Source organism: Apiospora aurea (genome assembly GCF_038362705.1).
Source record: "Apiospora aurea strain CBS 24483 chromosome Unknown utg000009l_segment0_segment0, whole genome shotgun sequence".
Lineage (NCBI taxonomy): Eukaryota > Fungi > Ascomycota > Sordariomycetes > Amphisphaeriales > Apiosporaceae > Apiospora > Apiospora aurea.
The window spans coordinates 2,385,410-2,399,406 of NW_027117396.1; the positions used below are offsets into that span (position 1 = coordinate 2,385,410).

At 54.4% G+C, this 13,997-nt stretch overlaps 2 protein-coding genes across 2 annotated transcripts; one reads left to right on the forward strand and one right to left on the reverse strand.

The window, feature by feature from the left end:
- Positions 1 to 322: 322 nt before the first annotated feature.
- On the forward strand, positions 323 to 1,286 carry PG986_013871 (uncharacterized protein; the record flags this gene model as incomplete). The annotated part of the gene is made up of 3 exons (XM_066850093.1): positions 323 to 383; positions 444 to 496; positions 552 to 1,286. The coding sequence occupies 3 exons, from the start codon at positions 323 to 325 to the stop codon at positions 1,284 to 1,286; spliced, it is 849 nt and encodes a 282-aa protein (XP_066694236.1).
- A 3,008-nt stretch (positions 1,287 to 4,294) lies between these two features.
- On the reverse strand, positions 4,295 to 13,965 carry PG986_013872 (uncharacterized protein; the record flags this gene model as incomplete). Its single annotated transcript, XM_066850094.1, has 2 exons — positions 4,295 to 12,727; positions 12,802 to 13,965. 2 exons carry the CDS (start codon positions 13,963 to 13,965, stop codon positions 4,295 to 4,297), a joined length of 9,597 nt encoding a protein of 3,198 aa, XP_066694237.1.
- Positions 13,966 to 13,997: the final 32 nt, after the last annotated feature.

Consider the following 13,997-nt stretch of genomic DNA (forward strand, 5'->3'; position numbering starts at 1 on the left):
AAACTTTAACAAGTGGAATAAGCTGACAGATCACGGTGAAGTAGCATTATGCCCGCAGAGTTACTGTAGAAGACATTTTGCCCAGTATGCCTACAGGGGTCTGCATGCTCGGAGTGTCCTTACTAAACACTCCTACCTTTACGAATGGTCACTTCTTGGAATTGCTTTGAAGAAGACGAAAACGTCAATTTATTTCAAAATCACATTCATGTGTAGTGAGTAACGTTCGATTCGGGTGTTTATGGTATTCATACCCAGGACAAGATGTCTCAGATTTGGGTAGGCATTGTTGACCCAGGATGACAGTATCTCCAATCTCACAATGCGGATTCTCTGTCTCCACGGCCGTGGAACCAACTCGGACATCTTCGAGAGACAACTAGGTAAGCTCTCCCCCATCCTGACTCGGGGGACAGTGAAAAAGTATAAGAAAAGAGAACAAGAAATCAAGGCACCATCCAAATCACGAGCTTCCCATCATCGTTTGATCTACATTGTATTAACCCATGAGGTTCACCCTGCAGCGCCCCTGATCTCGCGTCTCCCCCAAGGACTACGCCTTCGACTTCCTCGACGGCGAGGCCGAGGTGAACCCCGCCCCGGGCATCGAAGGCCTCCTGCCGGGGCCCTACCTGGCCTGGCACCGCCGGCACTTCGCCCCCGAGGTGGCGCGCGCGCACGACCTCGTCCGCCAGGCCCTTGAGGAGGACGGACCGTACGACGGCATCATCGGGTTCTCGCAGGGCGCCGCCATGGCCGCCAGTCTCATCCTTTCGTCGTCGAAGCCGTCGTCGTCGGCGGCGGCGCATGAAGCTGTAGGGGGGCTTCAACCGCCCTTCCGCTTCGCCGTCTTCATCTGCAGCGTGCTGCCCGTCGCGCCGCCGCCGCCGCCGCCGCCCGAAGCCGGGCAGCAGGGCAGCGTCGTTGACGGCACCGCGCCCATGCTGGCGTACGAGCACGAGCACGCCCGCTTCCTCGGCCTGAGCGACGAGGAGCTCCGCCGCGGCGCGCCGCCGGGGCCCCAGGGCGTCGTGCATCTCTACAGCGGCTGCGAGCCCCTGCTACGGACAACCGGCGGGTCGACGGCGAAAGCTGCTGCGATTATGCCCTTGCCCCCTCTTCGTCGACGTTGGTGGACATTCCCACGCTCCACGTCTGGAGCCAGGACGACGAGTTCGCCGATTTCTCCAAGTACGTGGCCACTCTGTGCGCGCCGCGCAAGGCGGCGACGTTGGTCAACAAGTGCGGTCATGACCTTCCGCGCTCGGGGGAGGCGCTCGATTTGATGGCTCGGATGGTTGAGCATACGGCGGAGATGTCGAAGTTGGATTTCTGAAGTCGTCTATGAACGCTAAGCTATCGGGAATGAGGATGAATATACGTTCCTGGCAAGCAGTCTAGGAGAGCCATGGGACCTCGAATTAATGTTGAAAAACAAGATTACCTTAATTTGGATCACTGCCTTATCACGAAACTGTTATCTAACGTGAGTCTTCTTCATCCCCTGGTGTTCTTAAGATTGTAGTATATCTGCGAGGTATTATAAGTCCGAGGACTATTCCGATCACGCTTCGTATAGGCCAATGTGATTATAGCATTCATTAACCCCTATAGATTGGATACTATTGTATGCTATTACTTTAACAATAGAAAAAGAAAGACCCCAATATTCCCCCTCCCTCTATTGCATCAAATCCGAGAAGCAGGATTATATAGTCCACGGTTATACGTAACGCCGTGATGGGTGGAACTCCAGGGAGTAGGTTAGGTATCGATTATATCGTCAGGTATAGAGGGTGTAAAAGAACAAACCTTGCACTTGTCCGTCAAGACAAGTGAGTGCGTTACAGGTGTTATATACGCCTGAAGGGTCGGTGACATACTTCCGATCCAGGTGGTATTCTAGTGTGACGTGACATGTGGCTATTTACCCAACCATAACGAAGTGGAAGGAGTATTCGGAGCTGAAAGTAATTGGCTAAAATTTTATATGATAAACTATCTTGCCTTTTAACAGTAAAGTTGCTTTGACGCCTTGACGCTAAAAACGAGAAATACTAGGCGAGTATAAGGAAATCCGAATAAGGAAATATAATGCCATTTAAAGAAATATTGGCTGTTTCTATTCCTTTTTCTTCTTCTTTTTTTTTCCTTGAGTCTTTTACTTTTCGACTCATATTAGCGCAGGCCAGTAGAAGCAAATGACTTAAACCCGAGTAAACTTAACACATAAAATGTAACCCCTATCGGCTGCCCCCCCCTTAAATGACATACTTAAAATAGATGTAAAAATTAATAATATTAGTAATAAATAGGTTAATTAAACAACGCACACTACATTTTAAGGCCTGTTTCGGCTGGTGCGCATTATAATATAATCACCTTCACTACTAGCTCGATTTATATCATTTTCCACCACCTCATCGGCGCGCCTTTTCGGCCTTTTCGGCCTCTTCCTTGGCCTTCCTTTTTTAACGTCCTCTTAAACCTCCTTAATATTTATTATATATATAAAGCCCTTATTAAAGTCCTCGTCGACCTTCTTCTTCTTTTAAGATTTTGTTTTCTTTAAATCTACCTTTAAACCGGCTTTTTCCTACTTTAACCGGCCGATTTAAGCCGTTAAATTATTAATACTCTTACCGAGCTTTTTTATAATAATCTCCTAATTAAATCACCGGTAGTAATATTAGTACTAAGTATCGTAACCCTTAAATTTTTAACCTGCCGGCTGTTTTTAAGCGTTTCGATCCTTCTAGTCTTCGGTTCAGCTAGCTGGCGCGCATTTTCGGCGGCGATAACTTTATCGATAGCTCGCATTATATTAGTGCGACGAAGCCTGTTATTTATCGGCTTATCGATATTAAAGGGGTAAATACTAATTATTACCTATTCACTAGCGATAACCTTAAAGGTAAAGGCTATTTTACGTATTTTAGCCTAGGCTTAAAAGAAATCCCCTTTTTTAACGTAGCTATTATTAATAACGGCGTATACTAGGTTAAGCTCCCTTCGAAACCTTTTTTTAAGACCTTAAAATAGCTAATATTTAAGGGTTAAAGTATATAGGAGCTGTATAATAGTAAGTAAAAGAGCTATACCTTAGCTTTTAACGCCGTTAATATAAAATTATTATTAATATAACTTCTATATCTATTTAAAATTAAAAGCTTTTATTAATTAAAGTTATTAAGCTTAATTAAGGGGATAAAGATCTTTTTTAGCCATTTTAAGGTTATAAAATTAAAAGTTTATTTTTTTAATAACGCTTTAAAGGCTTAGTCTTTATATTCGCAATTAATTTTATCCTTTTTTTAAAAGAATTACTATTACTAGACCGATTAGCTTTTAAATATAATTAAAGGCGGTAAAATATCACTAATAATATTAATACACTTTAAAATAGTCACCCACTCGTGATTAGCCGAGTCGTTTCGTATTAAACTTTAATAGGCGGTAAAACCGATTATTATAATACCCTCTCTTATCGTTATCGTAGTTCTTACTTTATCGGCGTTAAATCTAAATCGAGGGGGTATACTTATAATAATAATAGTATTAAGCCGATTAAAAAACCCTCGCACGGCCCCGTTTAATATATATACGAGGCGCCGAAAATTTATCGCTTTAATATATATAGTTTTAAAGGCCGGATAACGTCTTAAAAAACGGTATACTTATCGCTTACCGATAAAGTAATCGACTTTTTTATAAAGAGGATACGTTAAGTATATATGCGAAAAAGTCGATACGTAGGTACGTAGCCTAAGCTAGCTTAGAAAAAAGCTTATTTAATTAAAAAAGTCTCTTCCGTAAAGGTAAATAATTACCGAGTTTTATCCTACTTTTTTTTTAAATATTAACCCCTAAATCGGTTACGAAGGGTGCCCCTATTAATATTATAGTCTTTAGCCGCACAGTTAATGCTTCCGCCGGCTAACACGGCTTAGACCGCTTAAATAATGCGAGCTTCTTTAATTATATTAATAGTAGTGAAAAGAGGAAAAAAGAGGAAGAGATTAATCTACTTTAATTAATAAACGAGTGAGATTTAACCCCTTTATATACTGTTGTTATTACTTAGGGGCTCTAAAATCATCTGAAATCTGGAGGGGTCATTTGAGGGGGGGCAGCCGATAGGGGTTGCATCTTATCGACTCAAAAGGTATCATAGCCTGACCCCCCCAAACTCACAAAACAACTCAACATCATAACCATAACGCCACCAAAGAAACAAATACATTCGCCAATTTGGCCCCAAAAATCGTAGTAGCAAATGATATCGATTTCACGATCAGTTCAACATGGCTTCCACCATAGCAGCTTGCGCCCGAATGGTGGGCTGGGCCACAACGTCCTCCACCTCCAACGACAGCCCCTGATCCTTGAAAAGGGCCGATAGCTGCACCTCGGCCGTGGCCGACGTGCAGAGCGCGAAGAACGAGACATCCGGGTCGAGGCTGAGGCCAAGACTCTGCAACATCGCCCACAGAGAAACATTGGACTCAGGTGGAACCGCAGCGGCTTTAGATGCAGGTGTTGTTTTCCCTGGACCGCCTGTTCCGACGGGGGTCCCTTTGCCAAACCGCGCTGTGGAAGGTTCTGCGGGAGAACTGAGGTTGGTGACCTCGGTAAGTGGCGTCGAAATCCCGGACACGGAGATGGCCGTCATGGGCGCGTGGTCGCCCCCGAGCGAGAAGAAATCCGTCTGGCTGTCGCTCAAACCAGCATCGGAATCGGAAGATGGCAGCTTCGAGGGACTCCCGACGGATGCGGCAGACGCGACGGTGGTTGGGCTCGGATAAGACGAGGTCGGTGGCTCGGAGTTGGTGGTCGTGGTGGCTTCCGGCGATGTCGGCGGCGGTACGCCTAGCAGAGCTCTCCATGCAGCCGCTGTTAGAGCCACTGCGCGGGAAGAGAACTTGGTATTCTCTGTAGCAGGTTCGTTCTGCTCGTCTGGCATGGTGGTAGATGGGACCACGACGGGTGTACTGGCATCAGCCTGCGGGAGCGTCGACAGCCGGCTACTGTCAGTTGCTGACAACTTCAGGTAGGAGCAAAGCGTGTCGAGCATCGTTGCGGCGACGTTTGTTTCCATGGTTGAGCTGGAATATTGCAGGTCGATCTTCAAGGTTCCGTCGGCCTGGGGGAAGCTCCAGACCCAGACATCCGCGCCCTCGTGGGGTGGTAGATGGTTGCCGACCTCGCCAGTGGCGCCCGCGAAGGGAATGCTCCCGTCGATCGGGTCGTCCAGGTTCTGGTGTTGCACCACGGAGCTGAACCGTTTCCACCTGGGCCAGTCGGTGCAGTGGTTAATGATCGACCGGAAACCAAATGTCTCGTGCGGTAGAGACGCCATCTCGTGAGACCTCATATCTTGCAGCATGCTCTGGAGGTCGCCGGTGTCCGACCGAACACGGACCGGGATGATGTTCAGGCATGGCCCGACGATGGACTCGATGCCAGGGACCGCGGCCGCGCGCCCAGATGTGATGAAACCAAAGACCACATCTGTCGACCTGGACAGCTGCGACAGCGTCAGACCCCAGCAGGTCTTGAGCGCCGTGGCGAACGTGGTCCCCGCCAGCAGCGACGGCGCCGGGACATGGCGGGAAACGGTCCGGTTCAGCACATCACCCGTAGACGGCGCGCGGCGCCCGACCACCTCGGTCATCCTGCTCCCGCGGAGGTAGGCCGCCCACAACGCGGCGGCTCCCGGGTCCCGCGCGCGGTCGCGGATGTGGGATACGAAAGAGGAGAACGGCGGCGGGGCGGAGAGGGTGCGGCCCTCGTACGCGGCCCGCAGGTCCCGCAGCAGGCACGGGAGCGAGAAGCCGTCGTACTGCGCGTGCGAGAGGCGGACCACGAGCGTGCTGGCGTGCGCCGACCGCTGCACAAAGAGGAAGCGGGTCGGCACCTCGCCCAGGGGCAGCGCGCGGGCCAGGTCGCGGTCGATGACGTCCTGGACCACGTCGGCGGACTCCTCGATGCATTCGTAGCGCGCGACCGCCTGAAACTCGACGGGGGCTGGGCGGAAGACGACCTGGAAGGTTTGGTCTTGCCAGCCGGAAAAGGCGGTGCGCAGGATCGGGTGGTGGTCCGCGAGGCGCTGGCAGGCTGCTCGCATGGCGTCCGCGGAGCCGCGGGTGTCGAAGTCCAGGCGGAAGTAGTTGATGTAGCCTCTGGATCGCCGATGGCCGAGGGAGATGGCCCAGTCCTGGTAGTCTGTGGCCGCGTAGACGTCCTCTACCACGGCCTGGGGGTTGGAGCGAATATGGTGTGTGCGGTCGACCACCTCGCGTATGTCCACTGATGGCGCCACCGCAGAGAACGGCTTATAAGTGGCCGCGGCCGAAGCAGCGGCCGGAACGGCGGAGACGACCATGGCCATCTCGTCCACGGTGGGGTTCTGGAAGATCTGCGAGACTGTGATGGCCATTCCCGTCTTTCTGGCAGCGCCCACTAGCCGCATGGACTTGACCGAGTCACCTCCAAGGTCGAAGAAACTCGTGTGATTATCGATACTTTCCGTGTCTATTCCCAGAATCTTGTTCCAGAGGGCTTTGAGTTCCGTTCTGACGCGGCCCAGTCCTTCGTTCTCAAGGTCCAGTGTCGTAGTATCACGAACCATTCCATGACTTGGCTGGTTGTGGGTTGCGTCTGTGTTGGATCTGACCACGCTCCCCAGGCGCTCGTCGTCTTGAAGAGAAACCAGGTCGCATAGATGACAATCACCAGCCGAAACCCGGTCGAATATGGTTTGGAATTGGTCAGCAAGGGATTCGACTTCGCTGCGAGAGAGTAGTGCGGAGTCGTAGGAGAACCGCAGCAGCGTCGGCGCGTCCGTGTTGACGTGGCATTCGAGCGCGAGCGGGTAGGTCAGGAATCCGTTTTCGGGGGTGGCGTTCTCGACCCGCTCCCAGGCGACCACCGGCTGGCTGCGACCGACCTGGATGATGAGCAGGTTCCGCAAGTCGCAGGCCCTTCTCGTTTGGCTATTGAGAGACGAGATGGCCGGCAGCCCGAAATGCTCGTACGGGATGGTCTCGGCGTAGCACGACTGGATGCGGGAGAAGTATTGGCGGCTGGTAAGATTCATATCCACCGGCAAGGCGACGGGGATCGTGGTGATGGTCGGGGCCGCCAGGCAGTCGATCGTATCGATCGGGATGTTGCGGCCGGCCAGGGTCTCGGCGAAGAGGGCGTGCTGCGAGCCGGTATGAGACGCAACTAGGAGGGCCCAGATTCCCCGCAGGAGATTGGGCAAGGTGGCCGCCTGGTTTGGGTCCGGTGTGACGATGCCGAGCTCCTGATCAACAAAGTCGTCGGCGAGCGGGTATACGCCGGGCTTTATTTCGCAGGCGGGGAATCGTGGCATCTCGGGAAGATCAAGTTGCTTTATCCAAAACTTCGAGGCGGCCTCGCGATCCAAGCCGTTGATGCTCTTGATGAATTCATGGAAATTGACCCGAAGCACATGGTCAACTGCGGCTTTTGAAGTTTGTCGGAAACTGTCGTAGTGCTTAATCGCGTGCTCAAAGACCAAGGGCAATGACCAGCCATCGAAAAGAGCATGGTGGATCGTCATGACGAAGTGTGACGGCTTTCCGGCCGTTTGGATCAGCCCGACGCGGGCAAGGGATGCGCCCAAGTCCATAAGGCTCATGCGGTGGATGGCGTCGCCGACGGAGTCGTCAATGGCGCTCTCGGCGTGGATGGTGTGCCACTCGAGCGGTCCACGAACCACTACTTGCACGACTCCGCTGGCATCCGTCTCGCACAATCTGGTGCGGAGAATGGGGACGTCCTGGTATGTTTGAGCCCACGCGGCCATGAAGCTCGCGACATCGACGTCTTCGGGGAATGCGTAGACGTGGTTCGCGACGTAGGGCATATTCTTCAGGGACAATGCCATGAAGCCTTCTTGGAGTGGCGTGCAGGGAAGAATGTCCTCAATGGACTCCCGACGCAACTCATACGCAGACTGAACATCGTGGAGCATGCTTTCTGCGTCGGCCGCGGGGTAGAATGAAAAGGGCTTGTAAGGCACCTCCTCTTTGGACCGATCCATGACTTGTATTGACAGACATAGATCAGCAAGTATAGGAGAATGGAAGATGTCAGCGACCGTCATGGATAGACCACGGCCTCTGACCGCCGCCGCCAATTTGATGGCCAACAGGGAATCACCTCCTAGGCGGAAGAAGTGGCTATCGCCGGCCACTTCGTCAGCATTTATTCCCAGGATGCTCGACAAGAGCCCTTTCAGTAACTCAGCATACGGCCCCACCAACTCTTGTTTGGATTGGGCCGAACGACGATGGTTTTGCAAGGAAGTTATATCGAGGGTGTCGACCCACTGAGCGACCTCTTTGCGGAAGAGCTTTCCGGTCGGCCCCAGCGGCATCTTGTTGACGATTGCCCACACCGACGGAACCATATAACCTGGAACGAGAGCAGACAGGTGGTCTTTGAAGCGGCTGCTCTCGGCATTGCATCGCATGACTTCCTCCCGGTCCAGTAGTTGTAGGGGTGCAGTGTCGCTTTCAGCCGCGTGGTGCAAGGGTGCCACCACGGCCACCAGTCGCTTAGCGGCCGAGCCCGACGCGGGGACGAGGACGAGGGCCTGGCCGACGGCCTCGTGTGTCCGTAGGTGGAACTCGATTTCCTCCAGCTCCAGCCGCTGTCCGTTCAACTTGACCTGGTGATCCCGACGGCCCACAAACGTCAGGTTGCCGTCGGTGTTGTAGCGCACCAGGTCGCCCGTGCGGTACATGCGCCGGGGAGGGTCGGACGGTTCGACCTTCATGAAGGCCGGGTTGGTCACGAAGCTCTTGCTCGTCTTCTCGGCGTCGTGGAGATATTCGCGCGCCAAGAGGGGGCCTTCGACGCAGGCTTCGCCCACGCAGCCGATGGGTACTTGGTGGTTCGGGTCCTGGGCCTGCGTCACCCAGATCCGACTTGCCAGTCGCTTGCCAATGTTGGCCGGGTTGCTTTGGGGCTGGACCGGCCCGTTCCAGGAGCAGTGGATAGATACCTCGGCGGGGCCCCAGCAGATATTCAGTCGGACGGCCTCGGACCACTGGTCGAGGTTGTTCTGAGTCACGGCCTCTCCAGCCAGGGTTAGCGTCTTGATAGAAGGGATCTCGACGGGGTTGACGAGACTCGCGACGGTCGGCGTGAGGAACATCCAATTGGCATTCATGCGACGCACCGCGCCGGCAATGTCGTTCATCCTCTCTTCCTCCGTAGGAATGCAGATGCAGCCGCCCCGTGTCAGAGTGGTCCAGTGGTCCTGGATGCTGATGTCGAAAATGTACGACGCGAACTGGAGAACCCGGGACTCCGGCCCGACGCCGAGCACGCTACCATGGGCCGCGCAGGATGTGCTGATGCTGCGGTGCTCCAGAACGACACCCTTGGGTCGCCCGGTACTCCCAGATGTGAAGACGATGAAGGCCATATTGTGCGGCTTGACCTCTGGACATATCGTGTAAATGGCGGGGACCGGGTCGAGACTGTCAATGAGCCCCTGATCGAGGACCAGCGCAGGCACCAAACCGTCAAACAAGTGCGCATTCTCCGCCGACGTGATGACAAAGGTAGCACCGATGTCTGCCAATATCTCTTGCTTGCGCGCGCGCGGGTGCGAGGGATCCAATGGCACATTGCCTCCGCCGGCCTTCAGCACGGCCGCCATGGCGACCGGCATCCAGGACGATTTCGCGAAGCACAGCGGGACCAGCACCTCGGGCCCCACGCAGAACCGGTCTCTCAGTAGCAGGGCGAGTTTCTGCGAAACTGAGTTCAACTCGCCGTAGCTGTACGATCCGTCGGCCGCACATACGGCTGCCGCGTCAGGCCTCTGCTCGGCCCAGGCCTTGAACGTGGTGTGCACGCAGGCCTCGACCGCTGGTGTCGGGTCCCCGTTCCAAGACGCCAGCTGCTCTTCGTGGGCGGGCGGCAGAATATTGAGCCTCTCTATAGGAGCTCCGGGGTCGGTGATGAGCTGGCGCAGGATCTGGGTAAAGGTGGTACCGACGTAGCCTGCTTGCAGCGACGAAAGCTTGTCTGTCTGATGAGTGAGGTTCACGAGAACTTCGGTCGGCGTGAGATCAATGCCAACCACCACGTCGTATTCCGTCGGGTCGTTGCCTTCAAGTGGTGTGAGGTCCAGGCTATATGGGGAGTCTTTAGACCCTACCGTATCCTCCTTCCTCTGGATGGACATGATGGTGTTGAACAAGACGCTACCGCGCAGTCTGTCCCGAAGTGCATGATGCACTTCAACTAACGAGGAATACTGGTGAGGTAGCGTTTTTGCGTAGTCCTCCTGGACAGCGTGTAGAGTTTCCATAACGGTAGCATCACCGGCGAGGCACAGTCGTGAGATCAACATGTTGATCAACGGCCCGGCAATTCTGGACACCCCCTCAACCGGAGCATCACGGCCAGAAGCCAGGTACCCAAAGCAGACCTCATCATTGGCAGTGTAGGCCCGGAGAACCAAGGCCCACGCGAGGCGCAGCAGGTTGGGGATGGTCACGCCGTTGGCCTGGCTGAAAGCGCTCAGCTGTTCCATGGACATGTCGCACGGGACAGGATGGACTTCAAAGGATCCTGGAGGCACTTCACCTGCAGCAGGGAACGAAAGACAAGTCGGCGTCACGTCTCTCAGGTAATCTTTCCAGAACTCCATAGAAATGGACGGGTCTTGGGAATTTAGGAACGCGATGTAGTCCCCGTATTGTGGTCCCTCAGTCGAGAGCTTGCCATCGTAGGCCAGGAGCAGGTCTTCGAGAATAATAGTCATTGAGTTGCCGTCGGTCAGGACGTGGCTCATCTCAAGGTTGATCAGAGTCTCGCCCTCACCGGTGCGACAGATACGGAGATGATGCGGCAACGATTCGACAGCCCGCAGAGAAGGCTTGGAAATTGACTGCGACAAGAAGGCCGGATCGTTCGGGTCACATTGTAGGACCTCTATCTCTGGTTGGATCTCTCGGAGAACGACCTGATGGAATGTCGACGCCGAGTCGGTCGTATCGACGAGAATGGTTCTGAGTGCGGCGTGGCGGGCAAGCACCTGTGCCCAGGCTTTCTGTAGCTTATGGAGATCGACCTCGCCTCCAAGGCGCGGCGCAAGTTTGCAGACAAGATGGAATCGATATAGACCGGAAGATCTGCCCTGGCTCAATAACATGCCCTGCTGAATTGCGCTGCAGGGGTATACATCTTCGACGTTCCTGAGGCTGGAAACATCCTTTGACGGGATTATATGGGATATAACGGACTGAATAGCATCGTAGGATACTTTAGCGAGCGGGAAATCGCTGGGGGTGTATGTAAACGTAGACGCCTGCAGCTCTGCCACGAGCCCTTCAAGGGCCCCGCGGTATGCAGAGATCCATTGCTGGACACCATCCAGCGGGCGGATATGCTTGCTGAACAAGAATCGAACTTGAAGCTGTCCTTCCACCACGCCGACCTCAATATCGAACATTGAGTCCCTCTTTGCAGTCATGGATACGTCGGCCCACTGAGGGGCATGTCCAAGAGGTCTGAAGATGGAGTCGGTGACATCCAGGGGCCCCGATTGCCCCAGAAAGTTGACGAGGACTTCCACGACTGGGCTGGCTGAAAGCGCGGTATCGACCAGGCTGCGGAAGTTCTGCAAGCCTCTGGACTTCATGGCTCGTCGTGTGTCTTTCGTATTGATGAGATTGCGGAGAAGACCTGACTGGAGGTCAACGTCAAGGTGGAACGGCTCCAGAGTCGTGAACCAGCCGACCGTTTCGGAGGCGTCGAGGGCTTGCGACCAGCCTTCCCTCCCATGGCGTTCGTTATACACCATGGGCGAAGGCCGGTCATTGAATGTTTGGCAGAACGAGAACACCAAACTGCTTAGAAGAATGTCCATTGTTTCGGTTGAGAAGGCCTCGTTGCATGGGCCAAGAAGCGAGCTTGTCAAAGCAGTAGGTAACGTGAAGGTCTCGCGAGAAGCATTGGCGAACGTGTTATCCTCATTCTCTATCCCCCAGTAGTCCGAGAGGGTGGCAGGCTCCATCACGTGCTCGGCGAATGGGACAGGTGTAGAGGCATGGCCGAGATGGGCATCCAGTGCCGAGTTCCAAGTCTGGAAAGGCAATGGCGAAGGTCGGAGGACAGTACTTGATGTGAGCAAAGTGGTTAGATCGTCGAGTATGATGCGCCACGAGACCAAGTCAATCACCAAGTGATGCGCAACGAGAAACAGGATGGGGTCTGTCCTGCCGGATATCTCGAAGACGGCTGACTGGAGCATTGGACCGGCGCGTATGTCTAGGCTCTCTTCAAGGCACTGAGCTGGATGCCCCATCTCACCGATACTGTCGATCTTGTAATGATTATGCTTGAAAGAGCTCTGAGCGTCGTTGGTGATCCTCTGGCTCCAGTGCCCATCGTCTGCTCTAGTGAACCGTGCCCGGAGCATCGAGTGCCGTTCCACGACCGCCGTCATGGCATCCGGGAGCAAGGCAGTATTGACATCGCCGCGCAAGCGAAGCGCCATACTTTGATTGTAATGGTTCTCGCCCTCGGGGTAGGCGCTGACGTGCAGCTTCTGGATGGGAGAAAGGTCGAAGGGGCAGTCGATATGTTCGGCCTTGAGGGTCTCGGCCGTCGTCGCTCCTTTGATGGGCTTGGCAACTTGGGCAATGGCTTGGATGGACTCCGCGCGCAGCACGCTCTGTACCGTGACCGCCCACCCGGCCGTGCGGGCTCGCGAGGCGAGGCGCATGGCAGAGATGGAGTCTCCCCCACGCTCAGGAAGGACTTGGCAAGGGGCACTTGGTCAGGCGTCCTATTCAAAATCGAAGCGCAGAGTTCTTGGATCTGCCGCTCCGCCAGTGTCGCCGGTGTATTGGACGATGCTTGGGCTGCCAGGCCTCGGAGGTTGTCATATACCGATGGAGGCATCTCCGCGACCCACGAGTCCACTTTCTTCCTGTCGAGCTTCCCCGACGCCATCAGAGGTAAGGAATCGACCACGGCCCAGACTTGAGGAACCATATGACTCGGCACCCATTTGGCAAGCCATTGAGCGGCGTCCGCTGCGAAGCCCGCGGTTCGGGCGTTCTGGATGATGGATATTGCGTCCTTGTCCTTGCGCTCTCCGCTTGCTTCCCCGTCATTCATCGCCACAATCGCGACCAGTTGCTTGGCGCAAGGGCCACGACTGGGGAAGCACGCCACCGCATTCTGGACTTGGGATTGGCGGGTAATGTTCCATTCAATGTCGTTCAACTCGACACGCTGGCCTCGGATCTTGATCTGAGAATCGGCCCTCCCAATGAAGACCAGCGTGCCTTCGGACGTGTATCGAACCAAGTCCCGCGTTCTGTACAAGCGCATAGGCTTGTCGCCAAACGCCCACTCGGGGTTTTCCACGAATGACGCCGCGGTTTTCTGCGGATCCTTCAAATAGCAGCGGGCCAGTATGGGGCCTTCGATAAGCAGCTCGCCGATGGCACCGACTGGCGCGAGTCGGTTGTAGTCAGCCGGATCGACAACCCAGGTCCTGCAGCCAACACCAGCGCCGATATTGGCTGCCTCAATGGTGCCCCCGAGGTCGTCCTCGGAGCATACGCAGGTCACGCTGGCTTCGGCTGGACCATACCCGTTGATCAGGTCTACCTTGCCTGCCCAAGTATCCACGACGTCCTGCCGAACTGCTTCTCCGCCGAGACAGATAGTCTTCAGCGACGGGACGAGATCGGGCTTGATTAGAGCGACCACAGTAGGCGTCAAGTCTCCCCAGGTCGCGCCGTAACGGGCAATGGCAGCATTGATATCGTCCAGCCTCTCGCTATCGGAAGGAACACAGACCGTTCCACCTAGCTGCAGGACGGTAAATATCTCCTCCACGCTTACGTCGTACGTGTAGGATGCGAACTGTATTGCCCGTGTCGACGAATCCACGTGCATTGCCATTCCATGGGCCTTGGAGGAGGTAGCAA